Here is a 20,447-nt window from a genome sequence, read left to right as displayed (position 1 = left end):
CTCTTTTGTGGTGGCCTCAGCAAGTGCATACATGGGTGTAATTTCCTTGAAACCGTTATCACCATCATCTTCCTCTAGCATTTGCTCCTCTATGTACCTGCTCTCATCGGTATCACTTGGCTCAAGATCATGGTTAGTAGAAAGCAATAGTGTATGCATACTAGAGACAATCGAATCAATAGTGTCAATCATCATGCAGTTTTCGGAAGTAGACAAAGGATATTGCATGCTTTTGTTCAGATCAAATTCAAGGACCTCCTCTCCTACCTTTAAAGAAATCTTGGCACTCTTCACATCAATGAGAGCACCAGAGGTAGCTAGGAAAGGTCGCCCAAGAATAATAGGTATATGATTATCTTCATCCATTTCCAAAACTACAAAATCCACAGGTATCACAAATTTCCCAACTCGTAGGGGAACATCTTCTACCTTACCCTTAGGAAATTTGATCGAACGATCAGCTAACTGTAGGGTAATGTTGGTAGGAAGAAGTTCTCCTACCCCTAATCTTTGATATACAGAATATGGCATAAGACTAACACTAGCCCCAAGATCACATAATGCATTATCAATTTTCATTTTATTAATAGCACAAGGGATTGAGAAATTACCTGGGTCTCCCAATTTGGGAGGCATCTTGTTCATGATGATTTCACTACAATTCGCGGTGAGGTTAACAGTTTCCACCCCATCACAATTCCTCCTGCCACTCAAAATATCTTTCAAAAACCTAGCATAGTTAGGCATTTGTTTTATAGCGTCGGTGAATGGTATGGAAAGGTGAATTTGCTTCAAAGTATCTAAAAACTTACCGAATTGAACATCCAACTTATGTCTCACAAACTTATGGGGGTAAGGAAGTTTTTGCAATAGATTGGGCTCTTTGACTTGTGTTACTTCCTTTTCATTTAAGACCTCTACAATTTTATCATTCTCTCCGGTCCTCTCCTCCTCACTCTCTATAACAGTATCAGTGGTAGGTGTAGTCACAGATTGACTCCTAGGGGGTACTACTTCATCGCTCCCCCTCAATGTCTTTCCACTCCTAGTGGTGATAGCATTTACAGAGTTTTTAGGGTCAATACCTTGAGGTGGGAATTTTGACACTCCAACCCCATCCTTTATAACACTAGCCAACTGAGAAATCCGGGTTTCAAGCATTTTATTATGTGTCATCACTTCATTAAACTTTTTGTCACTGGTGGCCATGAAAGTGTTGAACATTTTGGTCTGTGCTTCCATCATCTCCTCCAAACTAGTCCTTTGCGATGGTCCTTGAGCATTGTAGTTGTCATTAGAGGCTCGGGAGCCACGCGCATTAGACTGTTGGGGATTTTGATTTTGGAAGTTGTTCCTGTTACCATTGTTATTCCAATTTCCCCTGTTATTGGCATTCATGCTCTGATTGTATTGCCCTTGATTACCTGCATTTTGTTGGTAATTATTCTGATTACCAAAATTACCATGTTGATTATAAGACCCTTGGGGATTTTGGTCCCTTTGGTTCCTGTTTCCCCACTGGTTTTGCTGTTGGTAGTCAGAATTATTACCCTGTTGATTATAATTGTTCCCTCTTTGATTAGGTGGTAAATATCTGTTATTGTCATTCCTAGGTCTATTATCATAAGACAAGGCATTGACTTGTTCATTATCACACTCATTACCATCATTATAGTTGGATTGAAATTGGGAATCTACGTTACAGGCAGAGGTATCATGGTCATAAGACCCACAGTTTTCACAGAATATACATCCAGCAGGCATATTATTAGAGTTAGAGTGCATACCTGCTCCCTTAGAATAGGATGGAAGATTTTGATGCGGTGGATCGTTGAGCTTCTCTTTGATAATTGACATTTCCTTACCTAGATTTACAATTTGCGATGTCAAATTCCCGATTGCATTAAGATGGTCTACCGAATAGACCGCTCCTCCACTCTTGCTCATGGCCTCTCGCTCTCCATCTTGCCAATCCATGTGGTGTCGTACCACATCTTCTATGATATCAATGACTTCTTCTTCGGTTTTGTTCATAATGGGGCCACCTGCTCCCGCATCCAAACTGGTCTTCCCTTGAGGACTCAATCCTCCATAGAAAATCTGTAAAACTTGATATGTTGGGATTCCGTGGTGTGGGCACTCTCTTTGATACTCCTTGTACCTTTCCCAGGCTTCGTAGATTGACTCCCCACTCCTTTGCCGAAATCCCTGGATCAAAGCTCTAGCATCGGCCGTCTTCTTTTGGGAATAAAATCTTCCCAAGAATGCTGTCGTGACATCATCCCAAGTGTGTAGAGAGTTCGGCTTCACCTCCTTCTCTAACCATTCGAGAGCTCTCCCAATAAGTGAAAAGGGGAAAAGCTTCAATCTGACGAACTCTTGATTCACCCCATTAACCTTGATGGTATTGCAGTACTTCTCAAATTCGTTCAAATGAGCCAAAGGGCTCTCATGCTTGGCACCACTAAACTGCCTTCTCTCGATGAGGGTGATCATAGCCGGCCGGATCTCGAAATCATTGGCCTCAGTAGTGGGTGGAGCAATCCCACTTGAAGCTCTATACGCCCCAGGAGTTCCCAACTCCTTAAGGGGTCGTGGTGCTGGCCGATTGGGTTGGCGCGGTATGTCTGCCATTGGAACCTGTTGTGTGTTGTGTTCCTTTCCTTGAGAGTTTGATGACGTCAATCGAGATTTATGATTGCTCTTCAAAGTTCTTTCGATTTCTGGATCGAAGGGTATTAATTCTCTCTGTTTAGACCTGCGCATACACACTAACCAAACCAATTAAATAGCAGGGCTACAAGTGTAGCCAAAAGGGAAAAATCTTTTTGTGATTTTTACGATGAACTAGACTCAAGAAATCAAAAAGCAATTAACAAACACCGTTCCCCGGCAACGGCGCCATTTTGACAAGGGTTAAATCGGTCGCTACAATCTAACTCTCAATCAAACAATACTTATACGAACACCTTATAACCAAGTACAATGGCAAATAAAGGTTCGGTCCACGAGGAACGAGAGTAATTGCAAATCAATCTTAAACCTAAGCTAGTTCGAAATCAATGGAAAATGGTGTTCTAAAATACTACTAATAAGATGGAATAAATCAATAAACTAAGACACTAGGGAGAACGGGAATCCGCCTAACCATTGGTAACTAAGCAACAAGGAATCACAGAGACAAACGGGATATGCAAAGACTATAAGTCTGATCAATATCATGTGATAGGAAGACAGCGGGCAATACTAAGCTTGGATTTCTCATGCACTTAACATTACTCGATACATAATCAAACCACATTCAATAATGAAATACTCAATTCACAATCTCTTGTTCAAATCAAGAATATCATGCAATCAAATTCAAGATTCTAGGTTAGCTACTCCTATTATAATGAATTAACATGCAATCGCATATAATCAATTTAATCACAATCCGTTTATCAAAATCAATCCTCAATTACATAGATTACCTAGGCCGGGTTTCATCCCGAAACCCTAGCTAGGAGACTACTCACACATATTCATAATCAAAGCAATAATGAATTCCAAAAGCATAATAGATATAAACATGAATTCTGATTAAGGAATAATAAAGCTTGATTAATAAACAAGAATGAATAATACCAATTGTATTGATGCGAATCAATGGAAAAGTTCAGAACTTTGATATCCGTCGTCAATGAATAATACAAAGAACCTTCGCAAATCTTGCTTCAAATCAATCCAAGAAAACTAAAATCTCTAGGAAATTCTCTAAGAAAACTAATGAATCTCTAATACTAAGAACGTTCTCCAATAACTCTCTACAAAGGCTCTCAAAACTATCTCTAAAAACTGTCATTTAATCCTCTTAAAGTCGGGCCTTATATACGTCTTCTAATTCGGAGAAGTCAAGCGCACAGTTAACCCTGGATCAGCACGGCCGTGCTGTATTTGGCACGGCCGTGCTAGCTTGTCAGTAAGTAAACCGGGTTTCTTCTTAAAATTGGCACGGCCGTGCTATATATGGCACGGCCGTGCTAAAAATGACACGGCCGTGCTGAATATGCTCTAGCACGGGGCTCATCTGGATATGCTACATCTGGCACGGCCGTGCTAATGGCCTGCACGGCCGTGCGGGTGCGTGGATACTGACACGGCCGTGCTATTGGCTTGCACGGCCGTGCTGCCTTGCCTGGGGTTGCTTGCTTATAGGCCAGCACGGGTGTGCCTATGGTGACACGGCCGTGCTGCCTGTGCTATGTAATCAATGCACGGCACTTGAACTTCCCTAACTCCTCGGACTCCGGTCAAGGCTAGCTCGGTTACGCATCAAGGGCTCGGGATCCGATTAAACTCGGTTGATATTACCTGAAAACACATCAAAAACAAACCGAAAACCCGTGAAGCACGTAATATGGGGAACGTAAGCATAACAAGGTAATAATCGGCCAAAGCGGCCCCAAATACATCCAAAATCATCCTAAAATATGCTCTAAAGCGCGCCCTAAAGTGCGCTTGTCATTCCTGCTAGTCATTTTTGTTGTAGTGAACTCTTAGTGTTGCTTTTAAGTTGTACTATTTATTTTGAACAATTTAATTAGTCTTGATGTTAAATAATTTATGTTAATCTTGACTACCGTTTTATGTTATCGTATTAGTTTATTAGACGTTATAAATCAACTTAATTTAATTCGGATTTCGGATCGGATCCAAAATAACAGAATTTTAATTCGGATTGGATCAGATTGGATTGGAAGAGTAATTCGGATCGGATCGGATTGAAAAAATGAAAACCGAATTATAATTCGGATCGGATTGGATTTGGCCTAAATCCAAACCGAAAACCGAATGGACACCCCTAGTCATAAATGTCCGTGGTAAGCTTGAGTTCACGAAATCGGTGCAAGTTGCGAATGGGTAACTTGATCGTTTAAAGGAACTGGATGGTTCCACCCACCCAATAGGACACCCAGAGGGTATTAGAGACCATGGTATACATCTCGGTTAATTCCTTTTTTCGGGCGAAAAAAAGTCCAAAAATTCCAAATTGGAGGCTATTATCCACGCTTTTTGAGGAATTTTGGAGGTTACGTGGCCCGGTGGCAAAAAGTTTTGAGACTCTAGGGGATACATCTTAGGGTCATATAATGCCATTTGGTACAATATATGATATTGTCGTAAATGTATGTGGTAGGCTTGAGTTTACGTAATCGGTGAAAGTTGTGAATGGGTAACTTGATTGTTTTAAGGCAAATTGGTTGGTTTCACCCACACCATTGGACTCCCGAAGGGTATTCGGGATCGTGCTAAACATCTTGCCAATTTTTAATTCCGAGAGAAAAAAGATCTAAAAATTCCAAAATTGAAAGCTTATCCACGATTTTTGAACAATTTCGAAGGTTATGGGGCCAGGTGGCGAAAAGTCTTGAGACCCTAGAGGATACATCTCAAGATCATAAATGTCAATTGAACCCATATATGACCATTATATGTTGTCATTAATGTCCGTGGTAGGCTTGAGTTCACGAAATCGGTGTAAGTTGCGAATGGGCAACATGACCGTTTTGAGGAAAATTGGATGGTTTCACCCACCCAATTGGGTTCCCGGAAGGTATTAGGGATCATGGTAAACATCTCGACAATTTTTCTTTCCGGGTGAAAAACGGTCCAAAAATTCCAAAATTGAAGGTTATTATCCACATTTTTTAACAAATTTTGGAGGTTACGGGCCCGATGGCGAAAAGTTTTGAGACATTAGAGGATATATCTCATGGTCATATAATGCCTTTAGAAACCATATATGACCATTATATGATGTCATAAATGTCTGTGGTAGGCTTGAGTTCACGAAATCGGTGCAAAATGCGAATGGGTAACTTGACCGTTTTAAGGAAAATAGGATGGTTCCACCTACCTAATTAAACTCCCGGAAGGTATTAGGGACCATGGTAGACATCTCGACAATTTTTAATTCCTGGCGAAAAAAGGTCCAAAAATTCTAAAATTGAAGGCTATTTTATCCACGCTTTTTGAGGAATTTTGTAGGTTACGCAAGTCGGTGGCGAAAAGTATTGAGACCCTATGGGATATATATCAAGGTCATATAATGCCATTTGGAACCATGTATGAGCATTATATGTTGTGATAAATGTTGTGGTAGGCTTGAGTTCACGAAATCGGAGCAAGTTGCGAATGGGTATTTTGATCGTTTTGAGGCAAATTGGATGGTTTTACCCACCTAATTTGACTCACTGAGGGTATTAGGGACCATGGTAATCACCTCGGCAATTTTTATTTCCGAATTTAAAATGGTCCAAAAATTCCAAAATTAAAAAAGAAATTTTGGAGGTTACGGGCCCGGTGGCGAAAAGTTTTGAGACATTAAGGGATACATCTAAGGGTCATATAATGCCGATTAGAACCATATATGACCATTATATGTTGTAATTAATGTCCGTGGTAGGCTTGAGTTCAAAAAATCGGTGCAAAATGCGAATGGGTAACTTGACCGCTTTAAGGAAAATTGGATGGTTTCCACCCACCCAATTGGACTCTCACAGGGTATTAGCGACCATGGTATAAATCTTGGTATTTTTTATTTTCGGGCGGAAAAAGGTCCAAAAATTTCAAAATTGAAGGCTATTATCCACGATTTTTGAGGAATTTTGGAGGTTACCGTAACCCGGTGGTGAAAAGTCTAATGACCCTAGGGGATAGATTCGAGGGTCATATAATGCCATTTGGAACCATATATGACCATTATATGTTGTCATAAATGTCTGTGGTAGGGTTAAGTTCACGAAATCGATGCAAGTTACGAATTTGTAACTTGACCGTATTAAGGCAGATTGGATTGTTTCACCCACCCCATTGGACTCCCGGGGGGTAATCGGGACCATGGTAAACATCACGCCAATTTTTTTTCTAGGCGAAAAAAGGTCTAAAAATTCCAAAATTGAAGGCTATTATCCACGTTTTTTGAGGAATTTTGGGGGTTGCGGGGCCCTGATGGAGAAATGTCTTGAGAGCCTAGGAGATACATCTTAGGGTCATATTATACCGTTTGGAACAATATATGACCTATGTTTTCATGAATGTTCGTGGTAGGCTTGAGTTCACGAAATCGGTGCAAGTTGCGAATGGGCCGGGTAACTTGACCGTTTTAAGGAAAATTGGATGGTTCCACCCAACCAATAGGACACCCGGAGGGTATTAGGGACCATGGTAAACATCTCGATAATTTTTATTTTTGGGCGAAAAATGGTCTAAAAATTCAAAAATTGAAGGCTATTATCCACGCATTTTGAGATATTTTAGAGGTTACGGGGCCTGGTGGCGAAAAGTCTCGAGATCCTAGGGGATACATCTCAGGGTCATATAATACCGTTTGGAATCATATATGACCTTTATATTTTTTCATAAATGTCTGTGGTAGGCTTGAGTTCACGAAATCGATGGAAGTTGTGAATGTGTAACTTGACCGATTTAAGGCAAATTGGTTGGTTTCAGCCACCCCATTGGACTCCCGGAGGATATTCGGGACCATAGAAAACATCTCGCCATTTTTTATTTCCAAGAGAAAAAAGGTCTAAAAGTTCCAAAATTGAAGGTTATTATTCACGCTTTTTAAGTAATTTTCGAGGTTATAGGGCCCTGTGGCGAAAAGTCTTGACACCCTAGAGGATAAATCACAAGGTCATATAATGACATGTGGAACCATATATGACCATTATATGTTGTCATTAATGTCCGTGGTAGGCTTGAGTTCACGAAATCGGTGTAAGTTGCGAATGGGCAACTTGACCGTTTTGAGGCAAATTGGATGGTTTCACCCACCAATTGGGTTCCTGGAAGGTATTAGGGATCATGGTAAACATCTCGACAATTTTTCTTTCTGGGTGAAAAACAGTCCAAAAATTCCAAAATTGAAGACTATTATCCACACTATTTAACAAATTTTGGAGGTTACGGGTCCGGTGGCGAAAAGTTTGAGACATTAGAGGATACATCTCATTATCATATAATGACTTTAGGAACCATATATGACCATTATATGTTGTCATAAATGTCCGTGGTAGGCTTAAGTTCACGAAATTGGTGCTAAATGTGAATGGGTAACTTGACCGTTTTAAGGAAAATTGGATGGTTCCACCTACCTAATTAAACTCTCGGAGTGTATTAGGGACCATGGTAGACATCTCGACAATTTTTAATTCCGGGAAAAAAAAGGTCCAAAAATTCTAAAATTAAAGGCTATTATCCATGCTTTTTGAGGAATTTTTAAAGTTACAGAACTCGGTGGCGAAAAGTATTGAGACCCTATGGGATATATATCAAGGTCATATAATTCCATTTGGAACCATATATGAGCATTATATGTTGTGATAAATGTTGTGGTAGACTTGAATTTACGAAATCGGAGCAATTTGCGAATGGGTATTTTGATCGTTTTGAGGCAAATTGGATGGTTTTACCCACCTAATTGGACTCTCGGAGCCGGAGGGTATTAGGGACCATGGTAATCAGCTCGACAATTTTTATTTCCGGGTGAAAAGCGGTCCAAAAATTCCAAAATTAAAGGTTATTATCCACGCTTTTTAAGAAATTTTGGAGGTTACGGGGCCCGGTGGCGAAAAGTTTTTTGACATTAGGGATACATCTTAGCATCATATAATGCCGATTGGAACCATATATGACCATTATATGTTGTCATAAATGTCCGTGGTAGGCTTAAGTTCACAAAATTGGTGCAAAATGCGAATGGGTAACTTGACCGCTTTAAGGAAAATTGGATGGTTTCCACCCAACCAATTTGAGTCTCGGAGGGTATTAGGGACCATGGTATACATCTTGTATTTTTTATTTTCGGGCGAAAAAAGGTCCAAAAATATCAAAATTGAAAGCTATTATCCACGGTTATTGAGAAATTTTGGAGGTTACGGGGCCCGGTGGCGAAAAGTCTTGTGACCCTAGGTGATATATTTGAGGGTCATATAATGCCATTTGGAACCATTTATGACCATTATATGTTGTAAAAAATGTCCATGGTAGGGTTAAGTTCACGAAATCGATGCAAGTTGCGAATTGGTAACTTGACCGTTTTAAGGCAGATTGGATGGTTTCACCCACCCAATTGGACTCCCGGAGGGTATTAGGGACCATGGTATACATCTTGTTTTTTTTTTATTTTTAAGCGAAAAAAGGTCAAAAATTTTCAAAATTGAAGACTATTATCTACGGATTTTGAGGAATTTTGGAGGTTATAGGCCTGGTGGCGACAAGTCTTGTGACCCTATCGGATAGATTAGAGGGTCCTATAATGCCGTTTGGAACGATATATGACCATTATATGTTGTCATAAATGTCCGTGGTAGGGATAAGTTCATGAAATCGATGCAAGTTGCGAATTAGTAACTTGACCGTTTTAAGACAGATTAGATGGTTTCACCCACCCCATTGGACTCCTGGAGGGTATTCAAGACCATGGTAAACATCACGCCAATTTTTTTTCTAGGCGAAAAAGGTCTAAAAATTCCAAAATTGAAGGATATTATCCACGTTTTTTGAGGAATTTTGAAGGTTACTAGGCCCGGTGGCGAAAAGTCTTGAGATCCTAGGAGATACATCTTAGGGTCATATTAAACCGTTTGGAACCGTATATGACCATTATATGTTGTCATAAATGTACGTGGTAGGCTTGAGCTCACAAAATCGGTGCAAGTTGTGAATGGGTAACTTGACCGTTTTAAGGAAAATTGGATGGTTCCACCCACCCAATAGGACTCCCGTAGGGTATTAGGGACCATGGTATACATCTCGACAACTTTTATTTCCGGGCGAAAAAAGGTCCAAAAATTCAAAAATTGAAGGCTATTATCCACGCTTTTTGAGAAATTTTTGAGGTTACGAGTCCCGGTGGCGAAAAGTTTTGAAATATCAGGGGATACATCTCATGGTCATATAAAGCCATTTGGAACCATATATAACCATTATATGTTGTCATAAATGTCCGTGGTAGGCTTGAGTTCACGAAATCGGTGCAATTTGCGAATGGGTAACTTAACCGTTTTATGGAAAAATGGATAGTTCCACCCACCCAATAGGACACCCGGAGGGTATTAGGGACCACGGTAAACATCTCGATAATTTTTATTTTCGGGCGAAAAAAGTCTAAAAATTCCAAAATTAAAGATAAAGTATATTATCCACGTTTTTTGAGAAATTTCAGAGGTTACGGGGCCCGGTGGCGAAAAGTCTTGAGACCCTTGGGGATACATCTCAAGGTCATATAATGTCGTTTGAAACCATATATGAACATTATATATATCTTTTCATAAATGTCTGTGGTAGGCTTTACTTCACGAAATCGGTGCAATTTGTGAATGGGTAACTTGATCGTTTTAAGGAAAATTAGTTGGTTTCACCCATCCCATTGGACTCCCGGAGGGTATTCGGGACCATGATAAACATCTCGCCAATTTTTATTTTCGGGCGAAAAAATGTCTAAAAATTCCAAAATTAAAGGCTATTATCCATGCTTTTTGAAAACTTTTGTAAGTTACTGGGCCCGGTGGCGAAAAGTCTTGAGACCCTAGGGGATACATCTCAGGGTCATATAATGCCATTTGGAACCATATATGACCATTATATCTTGTCATAAATGTTTGTGGTAGGCTTGACTTCACGAAATCGGTGCAAGTAGTGAACGGGTAACTTGATCGTTTTAAGGAAAATTAGTTGGTTTAACCCATCCCATTGTACTCCTGGAGGGTATTCGGGACCATGTTAAACATCTCGCCAATTTTTATTTCCGGGCGAAAAAAGGTCTAAAAATTCCAAAATTGAAGGCTATTATCCACGTTTTTTGAGGAATTTTTGAGGTTATGGGGCCCGGTGGTGAAAAGTCTTGATACCCTAGAGTACATCTCAAGATCTTATAATGCCGTTTGGAACAATTTATGACCATTATATGTTGTCATTAATGTCCGTGGTAGGCTAAAGTTTACGAAATCGGTGCAATTTGCGAATGGGAAAATTAATTGTTTTGAGGTAAATTGGATGCTTTCACCCACCCAATTGGACTCCCAAAGGGTATTAGGGACCATGGTAATCATCACGGTATTTTTTATTTCCGGGTGAAAAACGGTAAAAAAAAATCCAAAATTTAAAGCTATTATCCACGCTTTTTAGGAAATTTTGGAGGTTACCAAGCCCGGGGGCGAAAAGTTTTGAGACATTAGGGGATACATCTCAGGGTCATAAAATGTCGTTTGGAACCATATATGACCATTATATGTTGTCATAAATGTCCGTGATAGGCTTGAGTTCACGAAATTGGTGAATATGCGAATGGATAACTTGATGTTTTAAGGAAAATTGGATGTTTCCACCTACTCAATTGGACTCTCGGAGGGTTATAGGGACCATGGTATACATCTCGGTATTTTTTTTTTTCGGGCGAAAAAAGGTTCAAAAATTCCAAAATTGAAGGCTATCCATGGTTTTTGAGGAATTTTGGAGGTTACAGGGCCCGGTGGCGAAAAGTCTCGTGACCCTACGGGATAGATCTCAGGGTCATATAATGCCGTTTGGAACCATATATGACCATTATATGTTGTCATAAATGTCCGTGGTAGGATTGAGATCACGAAATCGATGCAAGTTGTGAATGGGTAACTTGACTGTTTTAAGGAAAATTGGATGGTTTCACCCGCCCCATTGGACTCCCGGAGGGTATTCGGGACCATGATAAACTCGCCAATTTTTATTTTCGGGCGAAAAAAGGTCTAAAAATTCCAAAATTGAAGGATATTATCTACGCTTTTTGAGGGATTTTGGAGGTTACGGGGCCCAGTGGCGAAAAGTCTTGAGACCCTAGGAGATACATCTCAGGGTCATATTATACCGTTCGGAACCATATATGACCATTATACGTTGTCATAAATGTCCGTGGTAGGCTTAAGTTCACGAAATCGGCGAAAGTTGCGAATGGTTAACTTGACCGTTTTAAATAAAATTGGATGGTTCCACCCACCCAATTGGACTCCCGGAGGTTATTAGGGACCATGGTAAACATCTCGGTAATTTTTATTTTCGGGCGTTAAAAGGTCCAAAAATTCCAAAATTGAAGGCTATTATCCACGCTTTTTGAGAAATTTTGGAGGTTACGGGGCCCGATGGCGAAAAGTCTTGAGACCCTAGGGGATACATCTCAAGGTCATATAATGCCGTTTGGATTCATATATGACCATTATATCTTGTAATAAATGTCTGTGGTGGGCCTGACTTTACGAAATCGGTGCAAGTTATAAATGGGTAACATGATCGTTTTAAGGAAAATTAGTTGGTTTCACCCATCCCATTGGATTCCTGGAGGGTAATTAGGGACCATGATAAACATTTCGCCAATTTTTATATTCGGGCGAAAAAAGGTCTAAAAATTTCAAAATTGAAGGCTATTATCCACGCTTTTTGAGAAATTTTTGAGGTTACGGGGCCCGATGGCGAAAAGTCTTGAGACCCTAGGGGATACATCTCTGGGTCATATAATGCCGTTTGGAACCATATATGATCATTATATCTTGTCATAAATGTCTGTGGTAGGCTTGAATTCACGAAATCGGTGCAAGTTACAAACGGGTAAATTAACTGTTTAAAGGCATATCGGATGGTTTTAGCAAATTTTCAGCTAAAGCACCTATGATTGGGCAACTAGTTTTGTTCGACATGTCTTTAATCTGTCCAATTCGACCTCTTTCCTTGTATAAATAACTTAATATTTATTTTTCCCGTTAAACGTCGCGAACCAAACATTTCAAAGCAACCCTTAGCATTAGTTACAAGGGCAATAGGTTGGAAAGTGCTAGTGTGTGAACCATCCCAAGCCTTTAACTAACATTGATACCATTTTAAATAAATAATACTAATACAAAAATTGAGACGTCATTAGGAATAATCAGAAAAGAACAAATGACACAAAAATAAAATAAAAATAAAATAAAAAAGGCATAGTACAGTTTTGTAAAGAAAACAAAGATAATTGGCATGAATAAAGACAACTCTAAAGTCATCTTTCTTTCTTTTTTTTTCTTACTTTAATTCTATGATCAATATTAAGAGCAGCCCTCCTCTTAATTTCTGGAAACCCACGAATTTAGCCTGTGATTTTCATACATCACACCATTCACTTTTGTTTTTTTTTTTTTTTTTTTTTTTTTTTACCAAATTTCAGCAGTTATACTCTTCACCATGACCTCACTCCCTAGAAACACCTTCCTGGTTAGTACACTAATTATCTTACAAGAAGCCTCGGTTCAAAATTAATTGTCACGTCTTTTGTATAACATATACTACTCTATACATGTAACGAATTATTCCACAAAGGACGTTCGGATTTATATGTTACATTGGTCGATAGTATAAAGTATACGATTGTGACAATTGTTTCGAGAGTAATTAGTAATAGTATTATAAAGTATGTCACACTTTTTAATTGCATAATTGTTTGTTGGTGCTAGGCGCACCCAAATGAATTTCACATCAGTCATGCATGATGTCTGATTTTAATGTTGAATTTTCAAAACCCTTATCATAAATTTAATCCATAATTATTATATCTAATAATTTCTTACTAATTAATCATTTGTTTATTGCCATTGCCAATACTAACTATATATATATTATGTGAAACAGAGGTCCAAAGATATCAATAACTCTACTGACATTACTGTTAATACTAGTAGCAGTTCTTCATCTTCTTCACCTATTAATGGTGGTTTAACAAGAAAACCCAGAAAAAATCATAGCTTGAAATTCAGCAATTGTTCTTTGAACTTGAAAAGGTGGTTTTTTTTTTCAAAAGACAAGTTAAAAGTATGGAGCATACTTCTGCTAAGGATATTGTTGATGAGAAATCCGCCGTTGGTGGTGGTGTTCTTGACGTTTACGGTGAAGATTTCGCCACCGAGGATCAGCTCGTTACACCTTGGACCGTTTCTGTTGCTAGGTATATTAAATTTTCTTCATTTTGATTAATTTCATAATTTTTTGTTGATTATTAATTTTTCATGTTCAAGTAATCAAGTGTAATGATTATGTATTTGTGTTCTTGTTTATGAAATTGTTATTCTTGAATGATTGATTAAAGTTAAACTTTCATTTTTAAGTAGTTTTATGATCATGTTGATTGTCAATTTTGCATGTTCAAGTGTAACTCAAATTTGATTTTAATAAATTATTGCTACTATATATGATATTGATTTTATGGCTTGGAATTATTAATTAAAGCTATAATGTTATTAGAATTTTGTTTTTTTTAAGAGGTTGCATGTATTTGATGGATTCTTGGCGTTTTGCTTTAAGCAAGAATCTACCTTTGGCATTTTTAGTATAAACCCTTGATTCTAGTACTAGATGTTATTTATCTTTGATTACTTGAATTTTTTGTTGTGATCATTCCATTATTTGTACTATGTTTAACTAAATAAGCATAACTTTACTTTTAATGACAAGTTTTTGGACCGAATGTGTTAATGGGTGTTGCAAGCTCAGAGCTTAACAATCACTTATCAGTGTGTTCAAGAATTATTGTTTTAAGTTGGAGAAACAACTTAAGGGTGTTTTTGTACAATTTTCGATTAAGTGTACACTTCGAGCATAAGAAGGGACTCTATTTAATTTGTTGTTGGTAAAATGAAAGGTTTAAAAATGGTTGAGCTGATTGTGTGATTTTTAGTTCAGAAATTTTAGTTTTAGATGCAACACTTTGATGTGGGTGTTAGCATATTCTTGCCGTTAAGCTGGCAGCTCCCTTTCTTGCTTAAAGATGCTAAAGTGTGATAGATCTATGATTTTTATCTTATCTGTTGTTTACAAGAGAACATTTAAAATGGTCAGAGATTTTTTCTTTTTAGGTTTTCATTGCTGTTTGAATCTTAATTTTTTGAGCTAATATACTTTGTACTTTTTTCTTTTGTTCTTACAATTTTGATATTCTTTACCCTGATCATAAGCTGCTTTCTTTAAAAGTTCAGATCAGATAAGCTTTTAGCATACTGTAAATCAAAGTAATCTTTTTTTCCTTTTATATCTCTGGACTTATGTCTGTAATAGTTTTTCAAATGTGTTTAATAAGTTAATTTGCTAAAAGCTTAGTTGCAATTTAATGATATAATTTGTAGTTTTGTACTATCTTTTAAAGGGATGGGGTGCAAATGTGCGATTCTAGTTTTCACATAAGTTACTGCCAATGTAATAGGCTACCTGTATTGCCATGCAAACATGTACTAGATTTGAACATGTGCTAGATGTTAGTACGGGTTTTATTTGCAAGATATGAAGCGTTTTCTTTCTCTCATGGTGCAGTGGATATTCATTGTTGAGGGATCCACACTTCAACAAAGGACTGGCTTTCTCCGAAAGAGAAAGAGATGCCCACTACTTGCGTGGTCTTCTACCTCCTACAGAAATCTCTCAGCAGCTTCAGGTTGTGTTCTGTTAAATTCTTTATAATAGATATGACCTACTTTCTGGCTTTGTTATGTAATATTGCATGCACTTATGCCTAGTAAATTTGCAGGAGAAGAAAACAATGCACAACATTCGGCAATATCAAGTTCCTTTGCAAAAGTACATGGCCATGATGGACCTGCAGGTATCATTTTGTTCACTTCAATCTTTGGGTAATCTATGTTGATAATTTAAGTTTTGGCATGTGAATTTTGAAAACAATCAAACTAATAGTAAGCGGAACTCACATTTTGTTATGGACAAATGGGTTTGCATTCTTATTCTAGACATGATGCAATATGTACATTCACACAACAAAATACATTTAGCTAAGTATATCTCTACAATATCTAATGAAATCTGTATCGGTTTTTTTTCTTAACCCCCTTGCATTACCTGCAGGAAAGAAATGAAAGGCTGTTCTACAAGATTCTCATTGACAATGTTGAAGAATTACTCCCAATTGTCTATACACCCACTGTTGGTGAGGCCTGTCAGAAATATGGAAGCATCTTCAAGCATCCTCAGGGTCTATACATCAGTTTAAAAGAGAAGTATGAATGTTTCTTGCATTGTAAATAACTACTTGACTATAGTGCTTTACTGAACTTGAAGTGATTGGAGTTTAACAGGGGAAGAATTCTTGAAGTTCTGAGAAATTGGCCTGAGAGAACCATACAAGTTATAGTGGTGACAGATGGTGAACGGATTTTGGGGCTCGGTGACCTTGGTTGTCAGGTGGGTAAACATACCCTACCCTAGCTCTCAGTAGCCATTGTTATTGTAAAACTTGTGTGATTTCATAGCTGTGAGTAATGAACTTGTTTCAGGGAATGGGAATACCTGTTGGAAAATTAGTTCTTTATACTGCGCTTGGAGGAGTTCGTCCATCAGCTGTAAGCATTATAGATCCTAATTATTATTTTTTTGTTTAATTACTAATATGAGAAGCTTCATCCTAGCTTTCTTGTTTCAGTGTTTGCCAATAACCATTGATGTCGGGACTAACAGTGAGAAAATGCTTAACGATGAGTTCTACATTGGTCTAAGACAAAAAAGAGCAACTGGGAAGGTAATAAAGATTTCTTTATACTCCAATGTATGTGATGAAAATACTGTTACATTGTATACTGAGGCAACAGGAAAATATTTGTAGGAATATGATGAACTTCTTGAGGAGTTCATGAGTGCAGTGAAGCAGAACTATGGAGAAAAAGTTCTTATACAGGTTTGTTACCGTCTATAGTTTGATTATAACCGCCATTGTTTAAAGTAATCCATATCCTTTCATATTTTAAACTTCTGTACTTACTGGATTATTAACTATAGTTTGAAGACTTTGCCAACCACAATGCCTTCAAGCTGCTCTCAAAATACTCAACAAGTCATCTTGTGTTCAATGATGATATTCAGGTATGTAATGAGATAGATAGATGTTTATGCAATTGTCAAATCCTTTGTCAACTCAAACCTTCTTTGTCTATCCTTCTCTGCGTAGGGAACTGCATCTGTTGTTCTAGCAGGAGTTGTTGCGGCACTAAAATTAGTTGGTGGCACCTTGGCAGAACAAACATTTTTATTCCTCGGAGCTGGAGAAGTAAGAATTATGCCTGTTTTCTTTGACCTTGAAGTTTGAGTGTAACGATAACAAAAAAGTGTGGTTCTGATTGATACAGTTTCTCAATAAATGTGAAGCTGATTGAATTCTGTGGTTTGATATTGTAGGCTGGTACAGGAATTGCTGAACTTATTGCTCTTGAGATGTCCAAACAGGTATGTAAAATAAATATGTGGAACTATGCTTCCCCTTCTTCGTGACATTTGGAAGGAGGACATTAACATAACTGTGACCTTTTTTTACTGCAGACAAAAGCACCTTTGGAAGAAACTCGCAAGAAGATTTGGCTGGTTGACTCTAAGGTAGTGGAGACTTGAACACTATGAAAAGAAGAAAAATAAAATAAAATCGTCTTTGTGTTGTATCCTCTATTTCAAATCTCTATATTCACTTATATCGAAGTTTTCTTATAGGGCTTGATTGTCAGCTCAAGAAATAATTCACTTCAAGAGTTTAAGAAGCCATGGGCTCATGAACATGAGCCTCTTGTTGATCTCACAAGTTCTGTCAAGGTGAAATTTTTAACTAGATGAAGGTCATTTCATTGGTTTATGTTTGTATGTTGTGATGTCAGTTGACACGTGCAATTGTCTTTAGGCAATTAAGCCAACCGTATTGATTGGATCATCTGGTGTGGGGAAAACATTTACAAAAGAAGTCATCGAGTCCATGGCCTCTTTTAATGAGGTGAGCCAAGACATTCACTGGAAATCTGCAATAATATAGTTTCAGCAATATACTCATTCAGAAGATTGCATACAATCTTTTCTGTATGGAAGACATACGAAATAGAATATAGAACCTTTACTAATTATATGTCAACGTGTGGTGCAGAAACCTCTGATTATGGCTCTTTCTAACCCTACAACGCAATCAGAATGCACTGCAGAAGAAGCTTATACTTGGACTAAGGTAACAAATTGTATAGAGACCCTATATTACTAGAGGGTCTGATTAGAATTCTATACACTGTCAGTAATGTGTTGGCTTTATTGATTCTGAATAGCTTCTTTCTTATCTCTGAATAAAAGGGTCGTGCAATTTTCGCTAGTGGCAGTCCCTTTGACCCTGTTGAGTATGAGGGAAAAACTTTTGTTCCTGGCCAGGTAAAGAACTTTATCCTTGTACTATCTCAATTAATACTATTATAGAACGAATGTGATGGATTGTTTCATTTTCATCTACAGGCCAACAATGCCTACATCTTTCCTGGATTCGGGCTGGGTTTAGTGATGTCTGGTGCAATCCGAGTCCATGATGACATGCTTCTGGCAGCTTGTGAGTATTGCTATAATCTTCAGAGTTATTTCTCTTGTACTAGTTTCAGTATATTTCCGATTTTTATTAAGGGTTAGAACATTATGTTTTAAGTATACAAAGAACTAAAGGATAAAAGTTTAAAATTAAGTTATTTTAGGAAATTCTAAAGTGATTGTCCTTAAGAGGATATCATTTAATGTTGTGTTACGTACTAGTATTAATCTGTACATCCTTACATAATTTGCTCTGTTGTATTCTTTATAAATATCTGAAAATGCTGACCTTTTTTAACGATACCAGTATATATACCATGTCTCAAAGTTACCCTTGATTACGAAATGAGTTCAGACTAACCCTGCATCAACAAGCTTAAATGTTGAAACATTAATATTCACTGCCATGAGAGCTCATTTTTTCAGTATTTCCTTATAAAAAACACCAGTAGGATTTGTAGATGGGACAAAAGTTTTAGTATAGGCATAATTCTAAACTTCATTTTTATTGTAGCGGAAGCCTTGGCTGGACAAGTGACTCAAGAGAATTATGACAATGGGATGATCTATCCACCGTTCTCCAATATTAGGAAGATATCAGCACAAATTGCTGCTAATGTTGCTGCAAAGGCCTATGATCTAGGTGAGCACTCTCCCCTACCTTCTTGTGCACTATATATATACTTTGGCATATTTACCACAAACTTCGTCTTTGGCAAAATGCTGTATGTAAATTTTTTTCTTCTTCTCATATTGCATTGTTACAATGATTTACATATTTTTGTGCAGGTTTGGCAAGTCGCCTCCCTCGTCCTGAAAACCTTGTCAAGTGTGCAGAGAGTTGTATGTATAGCCCAGTTTACCGCAGCTACCGTTAATTGAGTAAATGACGACAGATACAGCAAGTGTGTTGCCTCTATGTTTCTTGTCAAAGGCTTTTTTTTTTTTTTTTTTTTTTTTTTTTCATTGTGTGATTTTGTGAGTAGGTGTGTATTTAAGGGAATAATTACTTTTAGTAATGGCAGCAACCATATGTATTGTATGTTTCATATTTATCTGGCTAAGTCGCCTAAGAGGCTAAGAGTCTGTAAGCATCCATAGGACTGTTTGTTGTTTGTTCATATGTTGTGCAAGTGTAAGTTTGTGAATAACGTCGATGAAAATGTAATCTATGGAAATGAAAGCTTGTAAAATGTTGATGAAATGTAAGCTTGTAAAATGTTGATGGAAATGTAAGTTTGTGTTTGAACAAAAGACTTCGTAAACAATTGCTAGTACATGAAGTGCGCGTCTCTTCAATCCTTTGAATGTATCTAAAATTTGAAGTAAAAAAAATGCTTGTTTGTAATCCAATGAATAAACTGGCTAACATACATCAGTACCTGCATTACTTAACGTTCTTTGACGTTTACAGTAACATGAACGCGAAAAAAGACAGTAATTCGGTCCTGCACAAGTCCTACAAAACTGTGGTTAATCTGGCTATGCTTCTGAATGCAATAGCATGTCATTTATATTCCAAAGAAATATTCAAACTTCCAGATGCAATATGGACAGTAGGTGGAACACGTCATAGATGATAATGAGCCTAGCTAACTCGTGAGCTACTTGAGTTCGACTCAAAATTTTCATTTGGTTCGAGTTCAACTGTTTATCCATTAAGACTATAACATGGAATAAAATCTACAAGACGTATAATAATCAGATAGAATAAACAAACTTTACTATATATGTTGTCCCAAGAAAAAAAAAAAAAAAAATCCGACCTGCCGGAATCGAACCAGCGACCTAAAGATAATCTACGTACAACTACAGTCTTCCGCTCTGCCAACTGAGCTAAGGTCGGGTTTTGAATTAGTTGAATGTTAAATAAAATTTATTATAATTTAAAATTATATAAAGTTGGGTAAAAAAATAGAAAAAATATCCGACCTGCCGGAATCGAACCAGCGACCTAAAGATTATCTGCATACAACTACAGTCTTCCGCTCTGCCAACTGAGCTAAGGTCGGATGTTGTACAAATTTGGACACTTTGTATATTAATATAATTGCGTCTATTACTTATATTCGTACACATATATA

General features: G+C 37.6%; 1 protein-coding gene and 2 non-coding genes across 3 annotated transcripts; 1 reads left to right on the top strand and 2 right to left on the bottom strand.

Annotated features, from left to right (window-relative positions):
* Positions 1–13,638: 13,638 nt before the first annotated feature.
* On the top strand, positions 13,639–19,646 carry LOC110690951 (NADP-dependent malic enzyme-like). Its single transcript, XM_021867873.1, has 19 exons — positions 13,639–13,990; positions 15,349–15,469; positions 15,563–15,637; positions 15,895–16,046; positions 16,125–16,230; positions 16,323–16,388; positions 16,469–16,564; positions 16,649–16,720; positions 16,822–16,905; positions 16,991–17,089; positions 17,218–17,265; positions 17,359–17,412; positions 17,524–17,622; positions 17,708–17,797; positions 17,945–18,022; positions 18,142–18,216; positions 18,298–18,388; positions 18,878–19,006; positions 19,153–19,646. The coding sequence occupies exons 1-19, from the start codon at positions 13,860–13,862 to the stop codon at positions 19,239–19,241; spliced, it is 1,755 nt and encodes a 584-aa protein (XP_021723565.1). The 5' UTR covers positions 13,639–13,859; the 3' UTR covers positions 19,242–19,646.
* A 477-nt stretch (positions 19,647–20,123) lies between these two features.
* TRNAY-GUA lies at positions 20,124–20,209 on the bottom strand. The gene is given in 2 exon segments: positions 20,124–20,159; positions 20,173–20,209. It is a non-coding gene; the product is annotated as a tRNA-Tyr (tRNA).
* Positions 20,210–20,289: 80 nt separating this feature from the next.
* On the bottom strand, positions 20,290–20,375 carry TRNAY-GUA. The gene is given in 2 exon segments: positions 20,290–20,325; positions 20,339–20,375. It is a non-coding gene; the product is annotated as a tRNA-Tyr (tRNA).
* Between the last annotated feature and the right edge of the window lie 72 nt (positions 20,376–20,447).

This window comes from Chenopodium quinoa, unplaced genomic scaffold, assembly GCF_001683475.1.
Source record: "Chenopodium quinoa cultivar QQ74 unplaced genomic scaffold, ASM168347v1, whole genome shotgun sequence".
Lineage (NCBI taxonomy): Eukaryota > Viridiplantae > Streptophyta > Magnoliopsida > Caryophyllales > Amaranthaceae > Chenopodium > Chenopodium quinoa.
This window is presented reverse-complemented; position numbering and strand designations above follow the sequence as displayed.

Coding starts and splice junctions, on each gene's coding strand:
- LOC110690951 (XM_021867873.1), top strand. CDS start 13,860: ATGGAGCATACTTCTGCTAAGGATATTGTTGATGAGAAATCCGCCGTT. Junction 17,266..17,358: donor CTCTTGAGATGTCCAAACAG/GTATGTAAAATA, acceptor TTTTTACTGCAG/ACAAAAGCACCTTTGGAAGA. Junction 17,798..17,944: donor CCATGGCCTCTTTTAATGAG/GTGAGCCAAGAC, acceptor CGTGTGGTGCAG/AAACCTCTGATTATGGCTCT.